The 18,445-nt window shown below is 42.2% G+C and overlaps 3 protein-coding genes across 4 annotated transcripts; all 3 read right to left on the reverse strand.

Moving 5' to 3' along the window:
* Positions 1-2,179: 2,179 nt before the first annotated feature.
* LOC115679715 (dynamin-like protein ARC5) lies at positions 2,180-10,927 on the reverse strand. Of its 2 annotated transcripts, XR_008815570.1 has the most exons (18): positions 10,514-10,927; positions 9,693-9,857; positions 9,446-9,568; positions 8,776-8,997; positions 8,272-8,405; positions 8,097-8,189; positions 7,824-7,887; positions 7,547-7,595; positions 6,488-6,570; positions 5,627-5,784; positions 5,470-5,530; positions 4,813-4,875; positions 4,589-4,689; positions 3,927-3,984; positions 3,164-3,493; positions 2,680-2,844; positions 2,467-2,595; positions 2,180-2,349 (listed from the first exon to the last, which is right to left on the reverse strand). XR_008815570.1 is itself a non-coding variant. In XM_030603384.2 (17 exons), the coding sequence occupies exons 1-17, from the start codon at positions 10,865-10,867 to the stop codon at positions 2,518-2,520; spliced, it is 2,301 nt and encodes a 766-aa protein (XP_030459244.1). In that variant the 5' UTR covers positions 10,868-10,927; the 3' UTR covers positions 2,180-2,517. The 2 variants fall into 2 exon arrangements, 1 of the variants encoding a protein (XP_030459244.1); XM_030603384.2 differs by having other exon boundaries at positions 2,180-2,595.
* Positions 10,928-11,807: 880 nt separating this feature from the next.
* LOC115679772 (15-cis-phytoene desaturase, chloroplastic/chromoplastic) lies at positions 11,808-13,430 on the reverse strand. Its single transcript, XM_030603474.2, has one exon. It carries the CDS (start codon positions 13,336-13,338, stop codon positions 11,893-11,895), a length of 1,446 nt encoding a protein of 481 aa, XP_030459334.1. The 5' UTR covers positions 13,339-13,430; the 3' UTR covers positions 11,808-11,892.
* A 1,954-nt stretch (positions 13,431-15,384) lies between these two features.
* On the reverse strand, positions 15,385-18,169 carry LOC115679586 (uncharacterized). The gene is made up of 5 exons (XM_030603200.2): positions 18,010-18,169; positions 17,837-17,908; positions 16,288-16,685; positions 15,996-16,061; positions 15,385-15,847 (listed from the first exon to the last, which is right to left on the reverse strand). The coding sequence occupies exons 1-5, from the start codon at positions 18,167-18,169 to the stop codon at positions 15,587-15,589; spliced, it is 957 nt and encodes a 318-aa protein (XP_030459060.1). The 3' UTR covers positions 15,385-15,586.
* Positions 18,170-18,445: the final 276 nt, after the last annotated feature.

An 18,445-nucleotide genomic window follows, 5' to 3' on the forward strand; every position in this document is an offset into this window, starting at 1 on the left:
CTCTTTAAGCAGGAGCTTTGGCATATGATCGTACTACTTAGATGTGTCGTTTGCTTGCACGTCTATGTCCCGGGTCACTGTAAAGAAGCGATTCCTCAGTTATGTCGCTCCAACAAAAAGACGAAAAGGGAAAGGGACAGCTTGAAGGAAATGGTGACACGCGCCCATCCATCGTTCCAAATTCAACATTAACTTGGAAAACCTTCCTGCTATTAAAGCCTACAGATTGTCGCCAATGGTGTTATTGTGATGTCGTCGTCAAATGTCTGTATTAAGTATTATTCCCTCAATAGCAAAGGGCACTGGGACAAGCACCGCGGTTTTCTAATAGTACGAGCAATTGAGTGGGACTCTCGGCAGTACTTATGGAATGTTAGAAGATAATAAAATTTTGGAGGGGCCTGAGGGGGGTGTTATAACATAAGTGGGATGAGATATTTTTACCATGCGTTTCCTCCTGTTTATTGGGTTCACAGATTGCTCATCGTTTCAAAACCACACATTACCCCACTTCATGCTATTTCAAGATTATCAATCTCTGATCCAAGACAATGAACAGGAATTCTGGCAAACTTCACATCGCTGAAAGCGAGTCTAGTTCATTGCATAATACCATTCGCGAGAGGGCAAACCCGCACTTGTGTGCAAAGGCAGGAGTAAGAAGTGGATGGAAACAAAAGCCATAGGCAATTGAAAGAAGCAATACTTTATCTCACCCTTCCTCGTATCATTCTTGAACACGGACCTTGGAAGTTAAAGCCGCACTAATAGCACATCAAGAGCTTTTCGCGACTATATCTAAAGCCTATTAGAGAGTTTAGGAGGGAAGGTAACTCTTCCAATAGGGGCCAATGGTGGAGATGCAACGAAAAAGCCAAGGAAGCAGGAGTACTGACAAAGACTGAATAGCATGATATAAGGATCCATTTGAAAGAGATATCCTAGTAGACTTAGAGTGCAGCAGGCATCCAAGGAAAAAAAAAAAAAAGATCCTTGAAAGATGCTTCTCTTATGTCATTGTTACTCCACCATTCCACGATCATATTGGTCATTTCAAACAGGTGAAAAACTACTGAAACTCCCACCAATGGCATACACAACAGTAAAAGACCCAATTCTGCCCTTTCCTGGTGTCCAAGGAAAGTGGACGCAAATGGGAAGATGGGAGGTTGCAAGAGATTATTTTAAACGTTCTCCATGTATAGAATAAGATTAAAAGAAAAAAGTGCTTGTTAGCGTAAACAAACGGAACAAGTGGAGCTATGTAATAATTACTATTTCTCAAATATTTGAAGCAAGAAACAATTGTAATTATCTGAATAGCGGGTCAAGCTCTAGGAGATGTGACGTATGTAATTAAAGCCATAACATCAGATTACATACAAGAACTTGAGCATCTTGAAACTTATCCAAATGTGATAGATAGAAGATGTATCAGAGTCAAGGTGGGTTAGGACAGGGACCCAGAAAAGCAAGTGATGGCTGCCATCTCTCTCTCACCCAATGTGGATTGTGGAGGCCTACTTTTCATGCCATTTGACTGGAGAAACTCTATTTCTATCTGCTCTAACTTTATCCCATCCATTTTTTACCTAACCACGTGTAAACTCTAGTTTTCTGGTTGTTATTCATCATCTTCTTCTAGTTTAAGGAAAGCAACCCGTAATCACCTCCAAAGTCCAATTATAGAAAACAAATTGCAGGTCCTCATGTGATAAAGAACTGAACAGGAACTGATAAGACGGAGAAAGCATGTGCTTTCGACTGCCTAATGGGAAGATGGCGGCGTGATCTACGGAGGCTCCTTAGTGTGTTTGGACTTATGACAATGCTGTGTTCACATTTAGTCCATCGGCATGACATATCGAACAAAATGCACAAAAGAAAAATCCCACAAATAACAATAAAAATAGATACGTCACTCAACCAAAACAATCCATTTAGACCTTCTGAAGGAATGTCTAGGGTTTCTTCGAATTTTCTCGTTTTTGTCGAAAGAAAGGAGGAACAAAGTTAGGCTCTCCCACTACTAAAATAGGTTGGCAAGATAATGACTCCAAGACTTTTCCAAAGTGGTAGCAAGAGATTGATTGATTGATTTTTTTTTTTTTTGCGGCTGATGGGAGTGATACCGCTGACCTGTCAGCTCAAGAGAATGACAACCGCAGCAATTACAATAGGGAAGGGAAAAGCGAAGCTACCACTTTATACACCAATAGGTTGCAAATCGATGCCCATTCTTTACATTTTCTCAAGTGAGCTCCGGCTTGGTTTTCATCTTGGCCTGATAGAAAGTTCTACGAATATCTAGAGATAGATAGTCCCTGATCTTCTTAAGCAAAATGTCAACTAGCACACAAATGAATAAAAATAGTGACTGAAATAATAAAAAAAAAGATCTCTCTATTTGAAGCTTCATTTTAAGATGGCCAAATATGCAGTACAGGACGTACCCTGAGAGTATACCTCATCTCGAGCTCACGAATGATTAGCTCCTGAACTTTTCCAGAGGGATGCTCAGGCTGGGTTTGCAATCATCTGACGTGCACTTAGCTGCTCATGTATCCGCCTGAATTTCTCTTTCAGCCTCTTGATCTGCAATATCACTAGCAATTTTAACGAGAGGAAATACAATATCTGATGCTTTGTTAGGCCAAAAAAAAGGGAATATTAGCATACCCTTTTCAACTCTATCTCCACATCATGCTTCCTTTGCCCCAATGAGTGCCGCAGGTTGGTCATATCAAATACATTATCTATATCATCTTCAAATGCAGATTCTAGGTCCTCGCGAAGCAGTGCAGGAAGCTTGTCTATGACGGGCATCAGCAGAAAGCAGTTAAACTGTAATGTGCAGATGCAAATAGTTGAATCAAATAGAGATAGGACGTAAGTTATTGTTGCCTAAAACAGTTAAATGAAGTTTCAAGTGGCACTTGAGCTCATTAGATTCCAATCACTGCTAATAGTGGCAACAAATAAGTGACACTGAAGTAAACCTAAAGCTTTTTTTTTTTTTTTTTTTTTGGTAACCAAGTAAACCTAAAGTTAAAAGCCATTGCAGCTAAGAATTCCTTGAAAACCAGATTTTATTTTTATTTTTAGCTTTGTCATGAAGAATTTTTCATAGAAGTTGAGAGTAGAAAAGTGAAGTTTGTCATACCTTCAGCTCTGCAGAAGCCAAAAAGTATTCTCTTATGCCATGGAATATCTGCTGCACAAGAGCATATACAAGTCTTTCAGAAGAAGGAGCAAGCCTCCGGTTCCAAAGAGTACTATCTAGAAGGTCAGCTAGCCTTGTTTCTGTTGTCTGAATACAGGTGCCTGAGTCATTTCCTGAAGCCAAATGACTCAATTTGACATCTGATCTATGCTTTATTTCTGGCTTCTCATCCGAAACTAACCCTAATGTTGTTTCCTGGGAAAAATTGCCTGCACCAGGCTGCTCTGTTCCACCAAATGAGTCCAGGAATTGGCGTAACCCAGCACGATTCTGCAATCATTTATAGAAATCAATGAGCAAAGCAGATTACATTGATTATCAGATAACTATTCAAACTATGGGATCAATAACCTGGATTCCATATGTTACAGAAGTCAATACTGATCACTTGTCATTAATTCAGTACCCTTAAGAGGCACATGTTTTCACAGTACATGAGGACAAGAAAGGGATTATCATAATCACACCTATTTGCTCATTCTCCCACCAGCAGGACACGTTTCTTTGATATAAAAGAAGATTGCTCTTGGCAATGGAAAAGGAACTAATGTAGTGCATTTGAATTCCTATGTTCAAGTTGCTAGGGAAAAGGAGAATAGGAAATAGTATAATTTGACTTCTTATATCTATACCACACCTGCAATTACCTCATTGTAACAATACAAACTAATCAAATGAGCAACAATGCAGCAGGATTTTTCACCTTGTTATGAAGGGACCAGGTAACGTAGCGTGTGGTGCTGACTAAATCCTCCATACATCTACAATATCATCACATTCAATAAAATTAGTACATACTAGTGTAAAACACGAGGAAAATTTGAAAGAACAATGACAACTCAAAAAGTGAAGGCTGTGCATAAGAAGCATGAACCACAAAACGAGGATCCAGCAATCATTTCATGTGATATTGTTCAAACTTTTGCTGGCAACCAAAATGCTGCTTTTCGAGCTGAAAAAATGTGCTTGGTAAACATTCGATCACGTTTCTTATCAGTTTTAAAGTTTTGGGAAAATGGTCTCTTGACACGATATCAGAGCACAAGTCAAGTGTTGTAATCCTCATTCATTATCATTGTCCTCTGTTAACATAGCGTGTAGGACAGATCTGCGTCCCGAATAAATTTCAGCGAAACCCAGTCAAAGAAGGAGATGATCTAGCCTTTTAAGTGCCATATCAGATATTATTTACAACCCTGAGCAAAAATCACATTCTAAGAACCTAGTCGCTACTTTTGGACTATTACGTACCTAAGTGAAAATATTGTCTAATCTGCTAATCCTGTTCATACACTAACATAGAATTTGTCTTATGTAGAAAGTAACTCAGATGTAACTAATCAGAAGCAAAAAAATGTAGCTTACTTCTCGCGACAAGCTCTTTCAGTGGTCTCTGCAAAGTTGTTGTAGGCAGCAGCAACACGCCTCAGAAAAACCTCATGTCCACTAAGATACTCGCCATCTTTCTGTCCAAATAAAAAGGGAATGTATTGCAAAGTAGAATAAACAGCGGCATCAATCAGAGAAAAGAAGTAAGAGTGCTTGAGATATAGAGTACTGAAATGGACGTTGCAATTTGTAAGGTGTACCTGAAGCAGATAAACAGAGATAGGAAGCAATCTCTTAAGAATGTGCAATAGCCGGGCACCTAACTGCAACATTAAGAGAGAACACTTAGCGTGGCATACATTCTGAACTGAAACTATGCCATCTTTTTTTGTCCTTCAGTAGGTTCATCCAAATTTGAAATTACTCGTGATCAAAAGAACAAGAGGTAAGGGACCTGTAGAAGAAGTCATAGGTTGGAAATGGACAGACAAATGGACAAATAAGCAAACTCAAACCAAGAAGCCTCTACATTACTAGCCACGAGAAAATAGTCAACCCCCTTCAGAGTAGTGCATCCCAAGACCACTGAGTACCATATTAAGATAGATGAGAAGACAAGGAGAAAGGTACAACTCAACCTTAGCCATGGGATAAAGAAGGTGACAAACAAGAAGCCTCAAGCATCCAGTAATTAAGCATCTCCATTGGCAGGTATTAGTAAACATTTTAAGTTAGCAACAAGAGCAAACCCATGCATAAAAAAAAATATTTAACAAAATAAGAAATCGAGGGCAGCCATCAGTTTTTTTGGCAATGAGAAAATTTGGAAGCATTGGCTGATACCAAAAACACTACTTTTGGGGAACAAGTTGAAAACATAATCACATATCCTATATGCAGTCATTTGGCAAATTTACCTGATGAAGAAAAGGTTCAAATGTATCGCGAGCCTTCGCAACAGCTATTACACAAGCAGTCCTGATTAGTAAAAAAAAAACCTATGTGACAATGGAAAGTGGAAAATATGGTCCAGAAATATAAAGGATTCTATCAGGCCAGAAAGACAACTATTACCTAGAATAGTTAGTTCCATCATGGATATCTTCTACCCCACATGCATTGACAATTTCCTCGCGAGTAATTGGCGGACATTTTGTTCCTCCAACAACAAAGCGGAATTCAGCCATTGCGCGATGATATTGAGCGCCACCATAAAGACGCATTCCAGCATTCTAAGCAAAGACAGAACATTTTGTCCATGTAAAGTGCTATATCCTCAAGCCTTAGTTGTTCTTTGAAAGAAGACCAGTATATAACTCATGCAACAACATTCATTGCACTAATATCTTCATGCAAAGCATATTTTAAGACCAGACCAGGCTTTCTTCCTTGTAACTTTTCAAAAATTAGTTCAGAGGAAATTTAAGAACAAAAGGCAGACAAGAAATTCTGTTATAAAAAGTCTTCGAAACATTCTCTGTACCAATATAAAGAAGTTGGTTATCCGGAAGCATTCTTCAGAAGTTTCTGCAAATCAATTACTTGAGAACCAAAACAGGAACGAGTTGCAATCTTTGTTTTATGTTAAGAAAACAATCCATTGGAAAGATTAAAGTATTTCAAAAGCAAACGAATCTAAAATCTTACACCCAGTTGCCTATATAGTAGATGTACTTCCTTACCTTCAACAAAGGGTAAACAACACGAAACGCATAGGATTGACCCATTATTTTTTTAAGGGTAGGGGGATCAGGATTGGGTTGGCTGAAACCCCATAATATGAATTTTGTGGAGCAAAAGAAAACTAGAAAAAGGCACCGTCGGTTCTAGAATCTAGATTACTCGTTTTTGTGCTTTTAGCAAGTATAGCTATTTTTAGATGCTCAAAACCCAGGTAGGATAAGCACATCATGCACCTCGACTTTAGAAGCTTACGGGTATAAACTTTTGTGGAAACTGCAGACCATCAGTACCAATAAAAACCCCGCCATTAGTCCTTTCATCCTGTAGAGTTTCACCTGCAATAGAACAAAAGGCCACCATAAATGAATTTTAGACAAGTTTTCATAATAGAGTCGCATAATTCTGCTCAGTACACTTATTACTGTCACAAAGAAAAATGAGTTCATGTGACTTCAGGGAGAAAAACAGAAGCGTCTAGTATCCTTACTTTTACCTTTTTCCTCCGTCAAGGTACAAGTATCTGCACACCGTGATGGAGGAAAAAGGTAAGGATGAGAAACCGACTTGGAATCTGGAAATGTGCACCAACAAATTTTTCTTTTTTTTCACTTGGGAAGCTGCCTGCAGAAGCATCCTACCTTGGACAATTTGCAAAAACTAAGTGAAGTGTTGGTGAACTGGTGTTGCCTTTGTAAACAGGCAGCAGAATCTGTTGACCGTATCTACTAGATTGTTGTTGGTCTAGGGATCTTTGGAATCTGGTCATGTTAGTTTTGGGTTTTCAGTGGGTGAGCAGACTTAGTGAAGAAAGAGCTAAGAGCTTGGTTGGGCATCCGTTCTAGCAAAGAGAGGGGAAAGATGATTTGCTTAATCCCTTTAGCAACTTTTCGGCTTTGGAGGGAAAAAAAATAGGAGAATTTTTTATAAATAACATCGAGAGCCATTTTGTAAAAACTTTGGATTCTTGGCCTTTTACTATGAAGTTATGGATCACACATAGCACGAGTCTTGATGTAAATGCTATCATTGACCTTTTAGACTCCTTATCCTGTAGATGATTTTTGTACATGGGTTGGCATCCCCTTGGTGCCTTTTGTTGATACACTTTTACTGTTTGACAGAAAAAAAGCATCTACTATCACGCTTTATGGAACTTGATGAGCTCATTATGCATCAGGTACAGGTGGACCCATGCAAAAATATACCAATTGACAATGGAAATTAAGCGAACATATAGAGGGGAGGAATGAATTAGAATCAAGCGATCAGAAATAAAAATGCAGAGCCATCCAAGTAATAGTGAGTTATTACCAAATTTGTCAGGAGGTGCAACCACAGTTCCTTTGAGTAGCAATGACAGCTGAACATTAATTTCATTACAGCACACTTTAGATAGAGAAGAAAAAGTGTAACAAGAACAAAGAAAATCAATCACTGAGAATTGCAGTATGCTACCCTTGCACATGCATAAATAAATGGTTTTTTAAAAATCAACATAAAGAGTTTTAAATTACATGTCCTCAATTCCGGCCTTTCCATGAGATGGTGAAACACTAAAGAATGATAAAACTGTAAACGGGACACAAACCTTGGTCAAAAAGAGATCATGAAAAGTTCTTCCCTTCTCTTTCAGTTTTGCTTCATCCAATGTGCTGCAAACAACAACAAAACTAAAATTGCACAGAATCCAAAGTGGCATAAAAACCAATATCTAAACAACCCCTTCCTGCCAACCTTAATAGCAGGGAACCACGAGTGTCTGTTAAAAAAAATGAGTGACAATTAAACCGATCAAGAGACCGTGATCACTACCACAATAGTATAGTACTCTCCAAGCAATGACAGGATCTTGACATCTAACCTCAGTTCCTGATTGATTTCATTTAGCTTTCTTGTTGCAGAGCAATGCTCCTTTTCAAGAAGTGGAATTATCATTGGGACATTGTCCATGTACCTGAATAGCGTATATTTTCCAAACTATAAGTTCAAGAAACATAGTTTGACCACCAAAAAGGGTAATTTTCATCAGAACATACCTTTTCTGAAGCAACTCTTCTAAGAATAGTCTCAGTTTGCTCACACCTATACGACTTTGTTCTTGCTTGGACAGAGATCGCCCCAACTTCTCCTCCAAAGACACGACATCTTCGCTCTCTCTTGAAGATACGGCCTGTATCAAGATGCAAAACCAAGTAGCTCCTTTGAGATTTAGCAAACCACATTTCTTACACAAAAAGGACTCAAAAGTCAATATTATTAACATGCATCACACAACTGATAGTTCTAGTGAAATACTAATGTAAAGCACACAAAAGATTTTCCTTCATCTAAGATCAAGCAGACGAAGGTGCATAATGCGAGAACAAATTGTTTGAGAAATTAAATGGCAGAAATATTAGAATTCCATCATTTAGGTTAACCACACCGATTCACATCTGAAAGTTCGAGGAAGAGCCACGTCAAAATTTAGTAAACTTCCACCAGGTCAGTACATTACAAGATCCTGTCCAAGAAGGAGATTTCACTAGACAAATAAACACCTTTTTGAACTCATCGTTTGATCTGTAAACTGATTCATGTCCAGGGCCAACTCTTCCAGAGGGGACAGAGGTGAAAAATGGGGAGTCACCCAAGATGAAGCCATCAAGTGTACAGGCTGGTGGTGAAAGGAAAACTTCAACATCTGAAGATCGCGCAAACTGTGGTATCTTTGTGTCCAGCTTGGTTGAGACAATTATTGTTCTCGAAAGCTCGGGATCAATCTGTAACAACCAAATGTATACGTGATGAACCAAAATTTGAAGTTCCTGCACTTCATACCGAATGACATTTATCCAGTTTCCTTACTTGTTGCTAGAACAATTAGGCAAAAAGTCCACTTGATTGTCATCAGAAATAGAGATGACAATCACATTCTGCTTATACACCAAAACTCTATGATGTTTGTGTACTTCAAAATATTTGGAACAACAACTGGGGAAAAATTTGAAAATGTCAAGTAAAGCTAATAGTGTTATTTTGATTTTGCAATAACCCTTCATTGACTAACAAATAAGTTCAATATTTGCTTTTCTTTTGCCTGGATAATTTCCCATCTTCAGGGGAAAGGTTGAGCCTCCAACTTAGGACAACTCTTGCTAAGGATCTCAACATTAAGGAGATTGAGGTAAAAAAGCATTTAGAATGTGAAGTATAATATCAGTATTATACTTGCATAACCACTCTCCGTGTGGTAGCATTGCTCCAGTCACTGCAGTCTTCAAGGCACAGTATAATGAACTCCTTATGCTGCATTTTGGCTCGCACTAGTGACTCAACTGCACGAGCTTGCCCCTTCAGGAGGAAGACACAATCACGATTATCTTCATGAGCAAAAATTACCAAGGCAGGGAAGTTTAGAAACAAAATCATGCAGAGTCTCTTTCACTAGTCAATTGTCCCCTTTCCTGTACATTACCTGTAATGCTCGATTCTTCCGACCTGGAGCAGGAGCAATGAGTCCTGGAGTATCTATTATCGTCAGATTTGGGCAATACTTATACTCCACTTTGATGATGATTTCCTTGGAGGAAAACTGACAAGGTTCGCGCTCCAACCTCATGTTCTCAGCTTCGATGTAAGCCTACAAGTAACAATAGACAATGTTAATGAAAAATGGCAACTTTTCTAGACACAGTGCAATGCATCTGCAATTCAACGCAGTTCAGCAAAACAAGCCAATGCGCAGGATAAGTGCAAAGTAAATAAAGCTAATCTTATCGAACAGAACTCCAGATTTTGGAGACAAGAGTCAAGATCACATTTTAAGCACTGTCACTCCGCAGTCATCTCTCGAAATTCGTCTATTAATATGATAGTATATCGCATTTTGCAGATTGAAGGTTTAACATGGAGTAAAACAGGAGACATATTGCTATCAAAATGAAACTGAAAAGCAGATATCCTAAAACCAAACCGGCAGGCAGGAGAAGTAATGCCTGCATTAACCAAAGACACCTCTTCGCGATATGGAAATGACGCTGAAAGGCGAACCAGAATCGAAAATCAAAGCGCCAAGCCAGAAACTTCCAAAGATCCAACCAAAAGGATCGACCTTTATCTATGAACTCTCTTCACGAACAGCTGGTGATAACTAACACACACACATTGGGAGTCGGAGTTCAGCCCACAAAACGAACTGCAGAAACAAGATTCACCAACCAAATGCAGCACGGCACACTGCCTGCCCGCCACAACCTACGCAAACGGGGACGACCCAAATGGGCGAGAAAGGACAACCTGAATTTCGTGGAGGGAGAGGTGCTGGGAGAGAGCCGGGGGGTCGGCGTCGGAGACGAGGCGGCAGAGCGGGTCCTCGCAGGAGGGGTCGAACTTCATGTGGAGGGTGATGGGGCGGCGGGTCTTGGTCCCGCCGCCGACGTGGTTGAACTGGAAGCCCATGAGGGCCTCCACGAGGGCGCTCTTGCCGTCGGTCTGGTGGCCCACCACCAGCACCGCCGGGGCGTCGAACGGCGTGTCGAACTCCTGTGCCAGCCCGTGAAGCTCGTTGTACGCCTCGTACAGGCTCGACTGGTTGCCGCCGCCGCCGCAGTCCTCCGTGGCTTCTCCATGGCCGCCAGCGCAGCTCGCCATCCTCGCGTCTTCTTCCTCGCTTTCTGTTCTTCTCACCGATTTGAGTGGCAGCTGCCGCTGCTGCTGGGACACCCCCCCCGGATATCACGTTTGATTGATTTATTTTATTTTCTTTTTTTAATCTTTCTGGAAAAAAAAGGCGCCGTACGTTCGCTCAAGTTTTTGGCCAAGAAAAAAAATCGGCTGAATTTAATTTTCCTTTTTATTCTTTATGTTGAATGTAATTTCTTTTTTGTTTGTTCGGCCAAAGAATTAAAGGTTAATACCAGGAAAAATTTATCTCAAACTGATATATTTGTGATAAATTTACTCTCCGTTAAATTAGATTAATATCAGGAAAAATCACGAAATGGTACACACGTGACAAACGGAGGGTAAAGCTCCAAACTGATACACGTGTCATCCGATAAAGCCCTAAACTGATACACGTGTCATCCAATCTAGAAATTTGACTGTAAAATTTAATGGAAACTAACTGAGGGTAAATTTGTTACATGTGCACCAGTTTGGGATATTTAGTGGTCAAAAAGTTATTTTGGGGTGAATTTATCATAAATGTACCGGTTTGGGATTTTTCGTTGTATAAACCCAAGAATTAAATATGTGAACTTTTTTTCTTTTTGTGGGTTTGTTTGCGAAAAAAAGATACCCGGGACCTAAATTATCTCTCGGATAAATGTTGGTGCATTTTTATGTAATACTTGAAAGTTGCGGCCAAATTTATCATTCAAATGAAAGATGTTGCCTTTTTTGAGTAACGCTTCGAATTTATCACTATTTGCTCGTTATCTTTTGGTCATGTTTATTGATCCTTTTCCTCTTTTGCATTACTGGGCCATCTTATTTTGAATCAACATTCAGTCTCACGTGAATCAATTAATTTTTTTTTTTTTGGATAAGATTAGTTCAAGAAAATAAATTTAACAAAAATATCAAGATATGACTGAAAATTGAACGATTGAAGTTAGATTAATAAAACTCAATTTGGTACGCGACATCCCAAAGAAAAGCTCGTTTTTTTTCGCTTAAATTCGGATCAATGCCCTATCTTTGAGCAAAGCTTCGGCTGCCAATCTCCCCGAAACCAAAGCACCATCGAATGTGGCCGATGTCACATAATCCCCGCACGCGTACACGCCCGACCCGACCCGCGGATCCTTCGTCAAGTCGGTGGGCGGGCACTGGTTCGGCTGCGCGAACGCGATCCGGTAAGTCCTTAGGTGCCTCCAGGAACCCACCGCCGACTCCCCGAACCAATCGGCAAGCTCCCGAACCACCTGGGCCGCCAAGTCGTCGTCGCTCGCACCCTCGAATAGCCCGATCAACGACACGGACACCAGGGCCTTCCCGGGCGGGCCGTAGGACGGAGCCACATTGGTGGCGAAGAACATGTTGTTCACGATCCCCTTACCCGATCCATTGAGGAAAAGAACCGGGTCTTTGACCGGGATCCGGTCCCCGTCCGCCGCGAAATACAAGCAAACCGTGCTTCGCGGCGGTTTTCTGTCGGCCTTCATTCCTTTGTATTTTCCCGCCAAAAGCTTAGCGGCTTCCGGTTCCTCGACCGCAACGATCACTCCGAGCTCACTTCGGAGAATTTCTCCACTCTCCAATCTCAAAACCGGCGAGCCGGACTCGTCGAATTCGATAGACTCTGCTTTGGTGTTCAACAAGATCGATTCTCGCGGCAATTTGAGCGCCAATTGCTCGGGAATGGCGGCGATCCCTCTCGCGGGAAGAGCGTTGTCTCCGAGAGCGAGGCACTTGAAGACGAATTCGAACAGCCTAGAGGTGGTCTCGAGCTCCTTGTCGAAGAAGATCCCTCCGAAGAAGGGCCTGAAGAACCGATCCAGGATCGAGTCCGAGAATCCTAATTCCGTCAACAGGTCAATCGTCCGTACCTCATCGGCGGTGAGAATATCCCGGTCCGACCTGCTCAGGACCCGAATCCTCGTCAATCCGATAAGCAATTTATCCAGGACCGAACCGATCGGGTTGGCGAGGGTCTTGATGGAGTCGGAGAAGTGCCTGACGGGGTCGGCCACCGTGTGGAACCGGCCGCCGTAGTAAACGCGGGCGCCCGAGTAGAACCTCCGGAGGTCCAGGGCCCGGTAGTCAAGCAGCTTCCGGGCTTCAGGGTAGCCCGTGATGAAGATCTGGAACCCGCGGTCGAGGAGGAAGCCGTCGACGAGGTCGGTCCGCACGCGGCCGCCGACCGCGTCGGAGGCTTCCAGGAGGAGGAAAGGGACGTCGTCGGAGCGGAGGCGGGCAGCGGCGGCGAGGCCGGCGAGGCCGGCGCCGACGACGATGACCCTGGGCGGAGGAGGGGATTGGGATACAGGGTCGGAGGAGGAGGAGGTGGGGAGGTCGGTGGCCGGAGCTGCGCGGGGTCTGAAGGCGAAGGACGACGAGAGCCTGGCGGGGGGCGGCGGAAGCGAAAGGCGGGGAGGCGAGAAGAGAGAGGGCGTCATCTGGAATCATACGGCGGAGGAAGAGCAGTTTTTGGTGACGTGGAGGAGGGAGTGCTTGTCCGATTCCAGGAAATCCATGGCGGAAGAGCAGCCGAGCTTTGAAGATGAGTTGTTGTGGCTGTGGTTTCTGCTCGGGGAGATGAAGCGGATGGGAGAGCTGGGGATGATGAAGCTGAATTGGCTTATCCATTGCCACGTCAGAAAAATGAGGAATTATTTCCGAGAAAATATCGCGTACAACTTATTTGCTTGCCATGTCACATTTCAGATAGACCTTAATGATCGCCACGTGTCTGAGTGGGGCCCACTTTTTCAGATTTCTTCTCTCCTTTGTTATTCTCTCTCTTCTTCAAGAAAATATTCAATGATTTAGTATTACTGCGTCATACATTTTTTACTTATATCCACTTAGATATTGACATGTGTACATTAATGTGAAATTAAATATAAAAATTAAATACTTATTCAAAGAGACTGTTCAGACATGGAAGCTTGCTTTGCTGCTGAGAGAGATAAACTTCGTCCGTAGTCAGTGTCGTTAGTCCAAAGGGCTTTGAACAAAGGATGAGGAATAGAGATGGAAAAAATCAGATTTTATCTTTTTTTATTTTATACCATATCAGCTGCTGACGTGGTATTATGAATGCATGTCAACTTATGAGTGTATCGTGAGTAGGAAAAATGAATGCCACATAAGTTAGCCGTGATTTCTAATCGCGGAATATTTTCTTATTTTCTCTTCCATCCTTACACACTCCACACCATGAATTTGACACAGAATCCGATTCCAGTAGCTTCGGATCTAGCCACGACCGGCTCGTCCACAGCCCCGACTGGCGAGTTCAAGATCCCGACCGCCATGAGGAGTGGGCGGGCATTTATTGCGAGCTCAAGATCAAAAAGAAAAAAAGAGGAATCAGATCCGAGCCCACCGCAACCTCATCCTAGAGCCCATCGTCGAGCCATAGCCGCCCGCCCGCCCGCCCACCGGGGACTACCTTCCCTCTGCCTTTCTGATCTGAAGTCTCTCCTCCAAGTGACCCTTTGGCTAGGAGGGAGCTTCCCATATCTTTTTCGTCCATATGGCTATGGTTATTTGATTGACGAAGCTTGTTAAAGCGCAAAGTCATGTTGTTTATGAAAGGACCTTTTCCTAGTATGAGAAGCTTGGAAATGAGGCACATGTGGGGTACCAGTTACCATCCCCTAGATATTAAACAAGTTGCTTTCCCCCTTTTCTTTAATTTTCTATATTTATTATTATCGTTATTATCATGATCATGATCATAATTTTCTATGGGCAAATTCCAGCTCTATGTTTTTTCCCAATAAAACTTCTAGTTTCCGGGTTAATCAGGTTACCATGTAGTCTCTCAATTAACAATTCCAAGGTCCATAGCACAAACTGGAATTGTTATCCGTAAGTGTGAGGTGTTGCGGCATCAGCAGATTAAAGTTCACTCTGAAATGGCTTAACTATACCCTTCTACCTTGCATTTGGATGGAACCGTTCAACTATGGACTGTAGATGGAGGTGCTTGGTCGGGTTCTTCTAATGCTTGAATCAGATGTTCCGAAGTTCGGTTCAATTGCTATACTTATCGAACCGAATGAAAAAGGATGTACTTGTGCTGATCTAGAGAAAAGGAGACATACACCATAGTGCATTGTAACCTTAGCATATTGAGACCAACTTTATGCATAGACGATCTTTGGTGCAAATGAGTATCTCTACAGAAAGTGCAACAGAACAACTATTTTCGCCAATGTGAGGTGTTCAATCTCGTAACTGGGCACTGTATATGTGCCGATAATGCTTATTCGCTTATGAGGTGATTTGATTTCTTTGTTCGCTCTGGCCCGCAAACACGAATTACATCCTCTTATTCAGCTAGGGATAATGTACTTATATGTAGAGAGGAACACAGGAAAAAATGTTGAGCGCAGAAATCCCGCAGACTGCTGCCGTAGAGAAGGAATTGTTCTCTATACAGTGACTACTATAACCACCAGTGTGATCAAGACGGTTTGTATACAGTAAGAATCTGGAGTCCATGGCAATGTGTTATGTACATGCATCAACCTGAATCAGATATGGGTATGTATCCAGGTCAGAGGAATGTTAACGATAGCCCAGAGTTGCTGGCTTTGTAAGAGGGGCGCTGAGTGATGCTGAAAAGGCATTTGCCTCAATGTCGAAAGACTAGTAGAAACAGATGCTGGAGGATGGCACAAACAAAGTGGAGCTTTATGGGCTGCATATTTCAGTGAAGACCGGCAACCTCTTTGTAGTATGAGACTGGCCATACAGAAAATGTTGAATGTATGTATCTACATCTTCCCTTGATGGCGATACACCAGGGTGAGAAGGTAAAATGATCTGAATGCCATCATCGTGTGGTGACCAGTCGCGAGGGGACATTGTTCTGCCAGATGAGCTGTGGATTTGTCGGGGTCTATTGGTTGCAATGGTCGCCATTTCTACTCTTGTGAATACTGTTCTGCTCGCCTGATCAACAGAGAACCCTTTAAAAAAGCTATGTGATGTATTGTAAACCATTGTCCATGAGTAGTTCGCCTAAACTATCTTGAAAACGATGTAATCATCATACATGTAACTTTATAGTTTGCTGTTTGTGAGAAAGAACATTTCATACCTCAGGGTTGATCTTCATGGCAAAAGGGGAGAACCGCTGAGCCTGCTCTTCTTTTCCATGAGCATGCTGCAAATGGGATAAAGATGCAACCGTTAAATTTCCAAAACATATGAACATAGGACAATTGGAACTGGAATTGTGGATTGACAGCTGGTGGCAACCATGATTTGTCAGGGGCAACATTACCAGCATATATCTGACTGCAGCACAGTTTTACATCGTGAAAAGGACTTGAAAGCAAGGAAGAAAAGAGAACTCCTCCATCGTATGAAAATGTGAGGAGAAGACTCACATGCCGTTTGGCGCCATAAGAGAAGAGACAATTCTCCTCTCCTGCTCGATAAGTTGGCCTCTTGTGGCGACTGTTCCCTGAAGAGGATTCCCCAGAATCCGATGTCAGTAAGACACCATCCACCACCAGTGTTTCCTCCTCCATATTAATCCTGACCGGCGAGATGGAATCATTATTCTCCACAGCTGATGATGGAGATTTGGATAACAGAAGCTTGATGATAGGTGAATATGTATCGATGTTTTGATTCATCTGGAAATGCCTTTGGCGGCTTCTCCCCTGCAGCAGATTACCGTCCATTGTGCGCGTGTTGATCACAGGAAAATTTCCCATTAATTGCCTCATCTTAGCAAGTCTCGATTTATGGCCATAAAGGTTTTCCATGAGGCCGCCTTCTCCTGCTTTCCACAGAACAAACATGTAAGTTTAACTATGTTTCATTCAGAGATCATTTCACCTGGAAAACCTCTAAATGATTACATATCTAGTACATCTCCTTGGAGAGATAATCACGACTAAATCGAATAGACTTCAATTTCAAAAGACCCAGATTGGGATTTCGCTATGGCTCTCCACATGCAAAACTCTAAAACGATTGAAGCTGATCGACCTACTTCTCATCATTAGTTTCAGACGGCAAATTTATGATCAATATCCTTGAGTTTTTCATTGAAACTGAAAGCTTGAGTTTTGGGAAATTTAACGTAGCATTTAGTTCCTGTAACACCCAGAAAGTGGAGGGCAAAGAAATTAAATGCGAGGAAAACGATTGATGTGGATCTAGACAAAAACAATTAGTGTATATGAACCGTCTCTTTGCAATCAATTTAGCCATAAAGGCAACAGGTGAGAGTACTAAGCAACTCAAGCGGCTTCTTCACGCAGATGTCAAAAACCCCAATGGCGTTATTCAGAGAATTACTATCAGTCATGACGCACTTAAATAAGCAAATAAACTGATCCCATCTAATTGCTCTTGTTTTCACAATTCCTTTTGACTCCGAAGTCTTTACTACTCCGAAAGTTGCGATTCCCGCCCAAGTTTGAATTTTGACGACATGCTCCCAGAAAGAAAATCAGAAATCAAACCAGGAGCGATCCATGAAAACATGGAACGTGACTGACAGAGCGAGCTCAAATCCTAATCCGAACAGCGGATTCCGGCGAACATCTACTGAGGAGCTTGACAAAAACTCATAAAGCTAGGGGATTCGTATAATGGATCCTAGCTTCATGCCTCTGGAAGACGGAAGCAATCCAGAGGCATCGTGACTCGCGATGTGCTCGATGCCAAGTTTTGCAGGAGCACATACGCAAAAGTAGTCAAGTCCGACCGATGGAACGATAACAAAAGGAACGAACTTGAATCCACGAAAATGAACTCGCGATGAGGAAACGAAGCTCGGCATATTGAACTCTTTAACAGCCATCGTCCAAAACTCCCGCAACCTCGCGTTTCCATCGCTTCCGTATGCCTATTCCACCCACTGCCAGAGCAGCGATCAAAAACCTCTGAAGCTACTCACTTCCATTCTCGTTTCTAGCTTACCTGGAAAAGCTTTCGCCGCCGAACCTCGATCTATCTCCGGCAGCTCGCGCCTGAGCTCGATTATCTCTGCAACTAGAAAAGCAGAGGAGGACGAAGAGAATCGATCATCAGCGACAATCTCAAGCGCAGAAAGAACTCGAATGACCGAAGCTACGTAGTTGCAGATGAATCACCTGCGTCGAGAAGGACAGAGCAAAACCTAATCCCGAGAGCATAGCGGCCGAACAAAACCAGAGAGGAGGAGGATGAGGAAGGAGGAGGAAGGAGGAAGGAGGAGTAGCGAAGTGTTCCGCATATATATACGTAAGTGACGCGGTGGGCCCCGCGCTGCATCCCTTCTAATTTTGATTTCGGATTTGATATTTTTTATGCATTGTAAATGTTTTTGACCTTGTTCGATCCACAGCATGTTTGGAGAAGAACCACCGAAAGACAAATAAACAAAAAAAAAAAGTATTGTCAGGGGCAGGGCATATGCTATAGATAATCGTGTAATTACCATGAGAATATTGTCATTTTAACCATCCTTAATTCATCGGAGAATTTGCGAAAAGAACAAACGTTGCATGCTCGAAAAAAAGCGGGAGGTTCCGTGGTGAAATCACGGGT

This window comes from Syzygium oleosum, unplaced genomic scaffold, assembly GCF_021117445.2.
Source record: "Syzygium oleosum isolate NSW1041296 unplaced genomic scaffold, Sole_v2.1 Sole_v2.52, whole genome shotgun sequence".
NCBI classification, from domain to species: domain Eukaryota; kingdom Viridiplantae; phylum Streptophyta; class Magnoliopsida; order Myrtales; family Myrtaceae; genus Syzygium; species Syzygium oleosum.

Coding starts and splice junctions, on each gene's coding strand:
- LOC115679715 (XM_030603384.2), bottom strand. CDS start 10,867: ATGGCGAGCTGCGCTGGCGGCCATGGAGAAGCCACGGAGGACTGCGGC. Junction 7,888..8,096: donor GAAATCAATCAGGAACTGAG/GTTAGATGTCAA, acceptor TGTTGTTTGCAG/CACATTGGATGAAGCAAAAC. Junction 3,494..3,926: donor CCTGGTCCCTTCATAACAAG/GTGAAAAATCCT, acceptor AAATGATTGCAG/AATCGTGCTGGGTTACGCCA.
- LOC115679772 (XM_030603474.2), bottom strand. CDS start 13,338: ATGACGCCCTCTCTCTTCTCGCCTCCCCGCCTTTCGCTTCCGCCGCCC.
- LOC115679586 (XM_030603200.2), bottom strand. CDS start 18,169: ATGCAGCGCGGGGCCCACCGCGTCACTTACGTATATATATGCGGAACA. Junction 16,062..16,287: donor CTTATGGCGCCAAACGGCAT/GTGAGTCTTCTC, acceptor TCCCATTTGCAG/CATGCTCATGGAAAAGAAGA. Junction 15,848..15,995: donor CCATGAAGATCAACCCTGAG/GTATGAAATGTT, acceptor TCTGTTGATCAG/GCGAGCAGAACAGTATTCAC.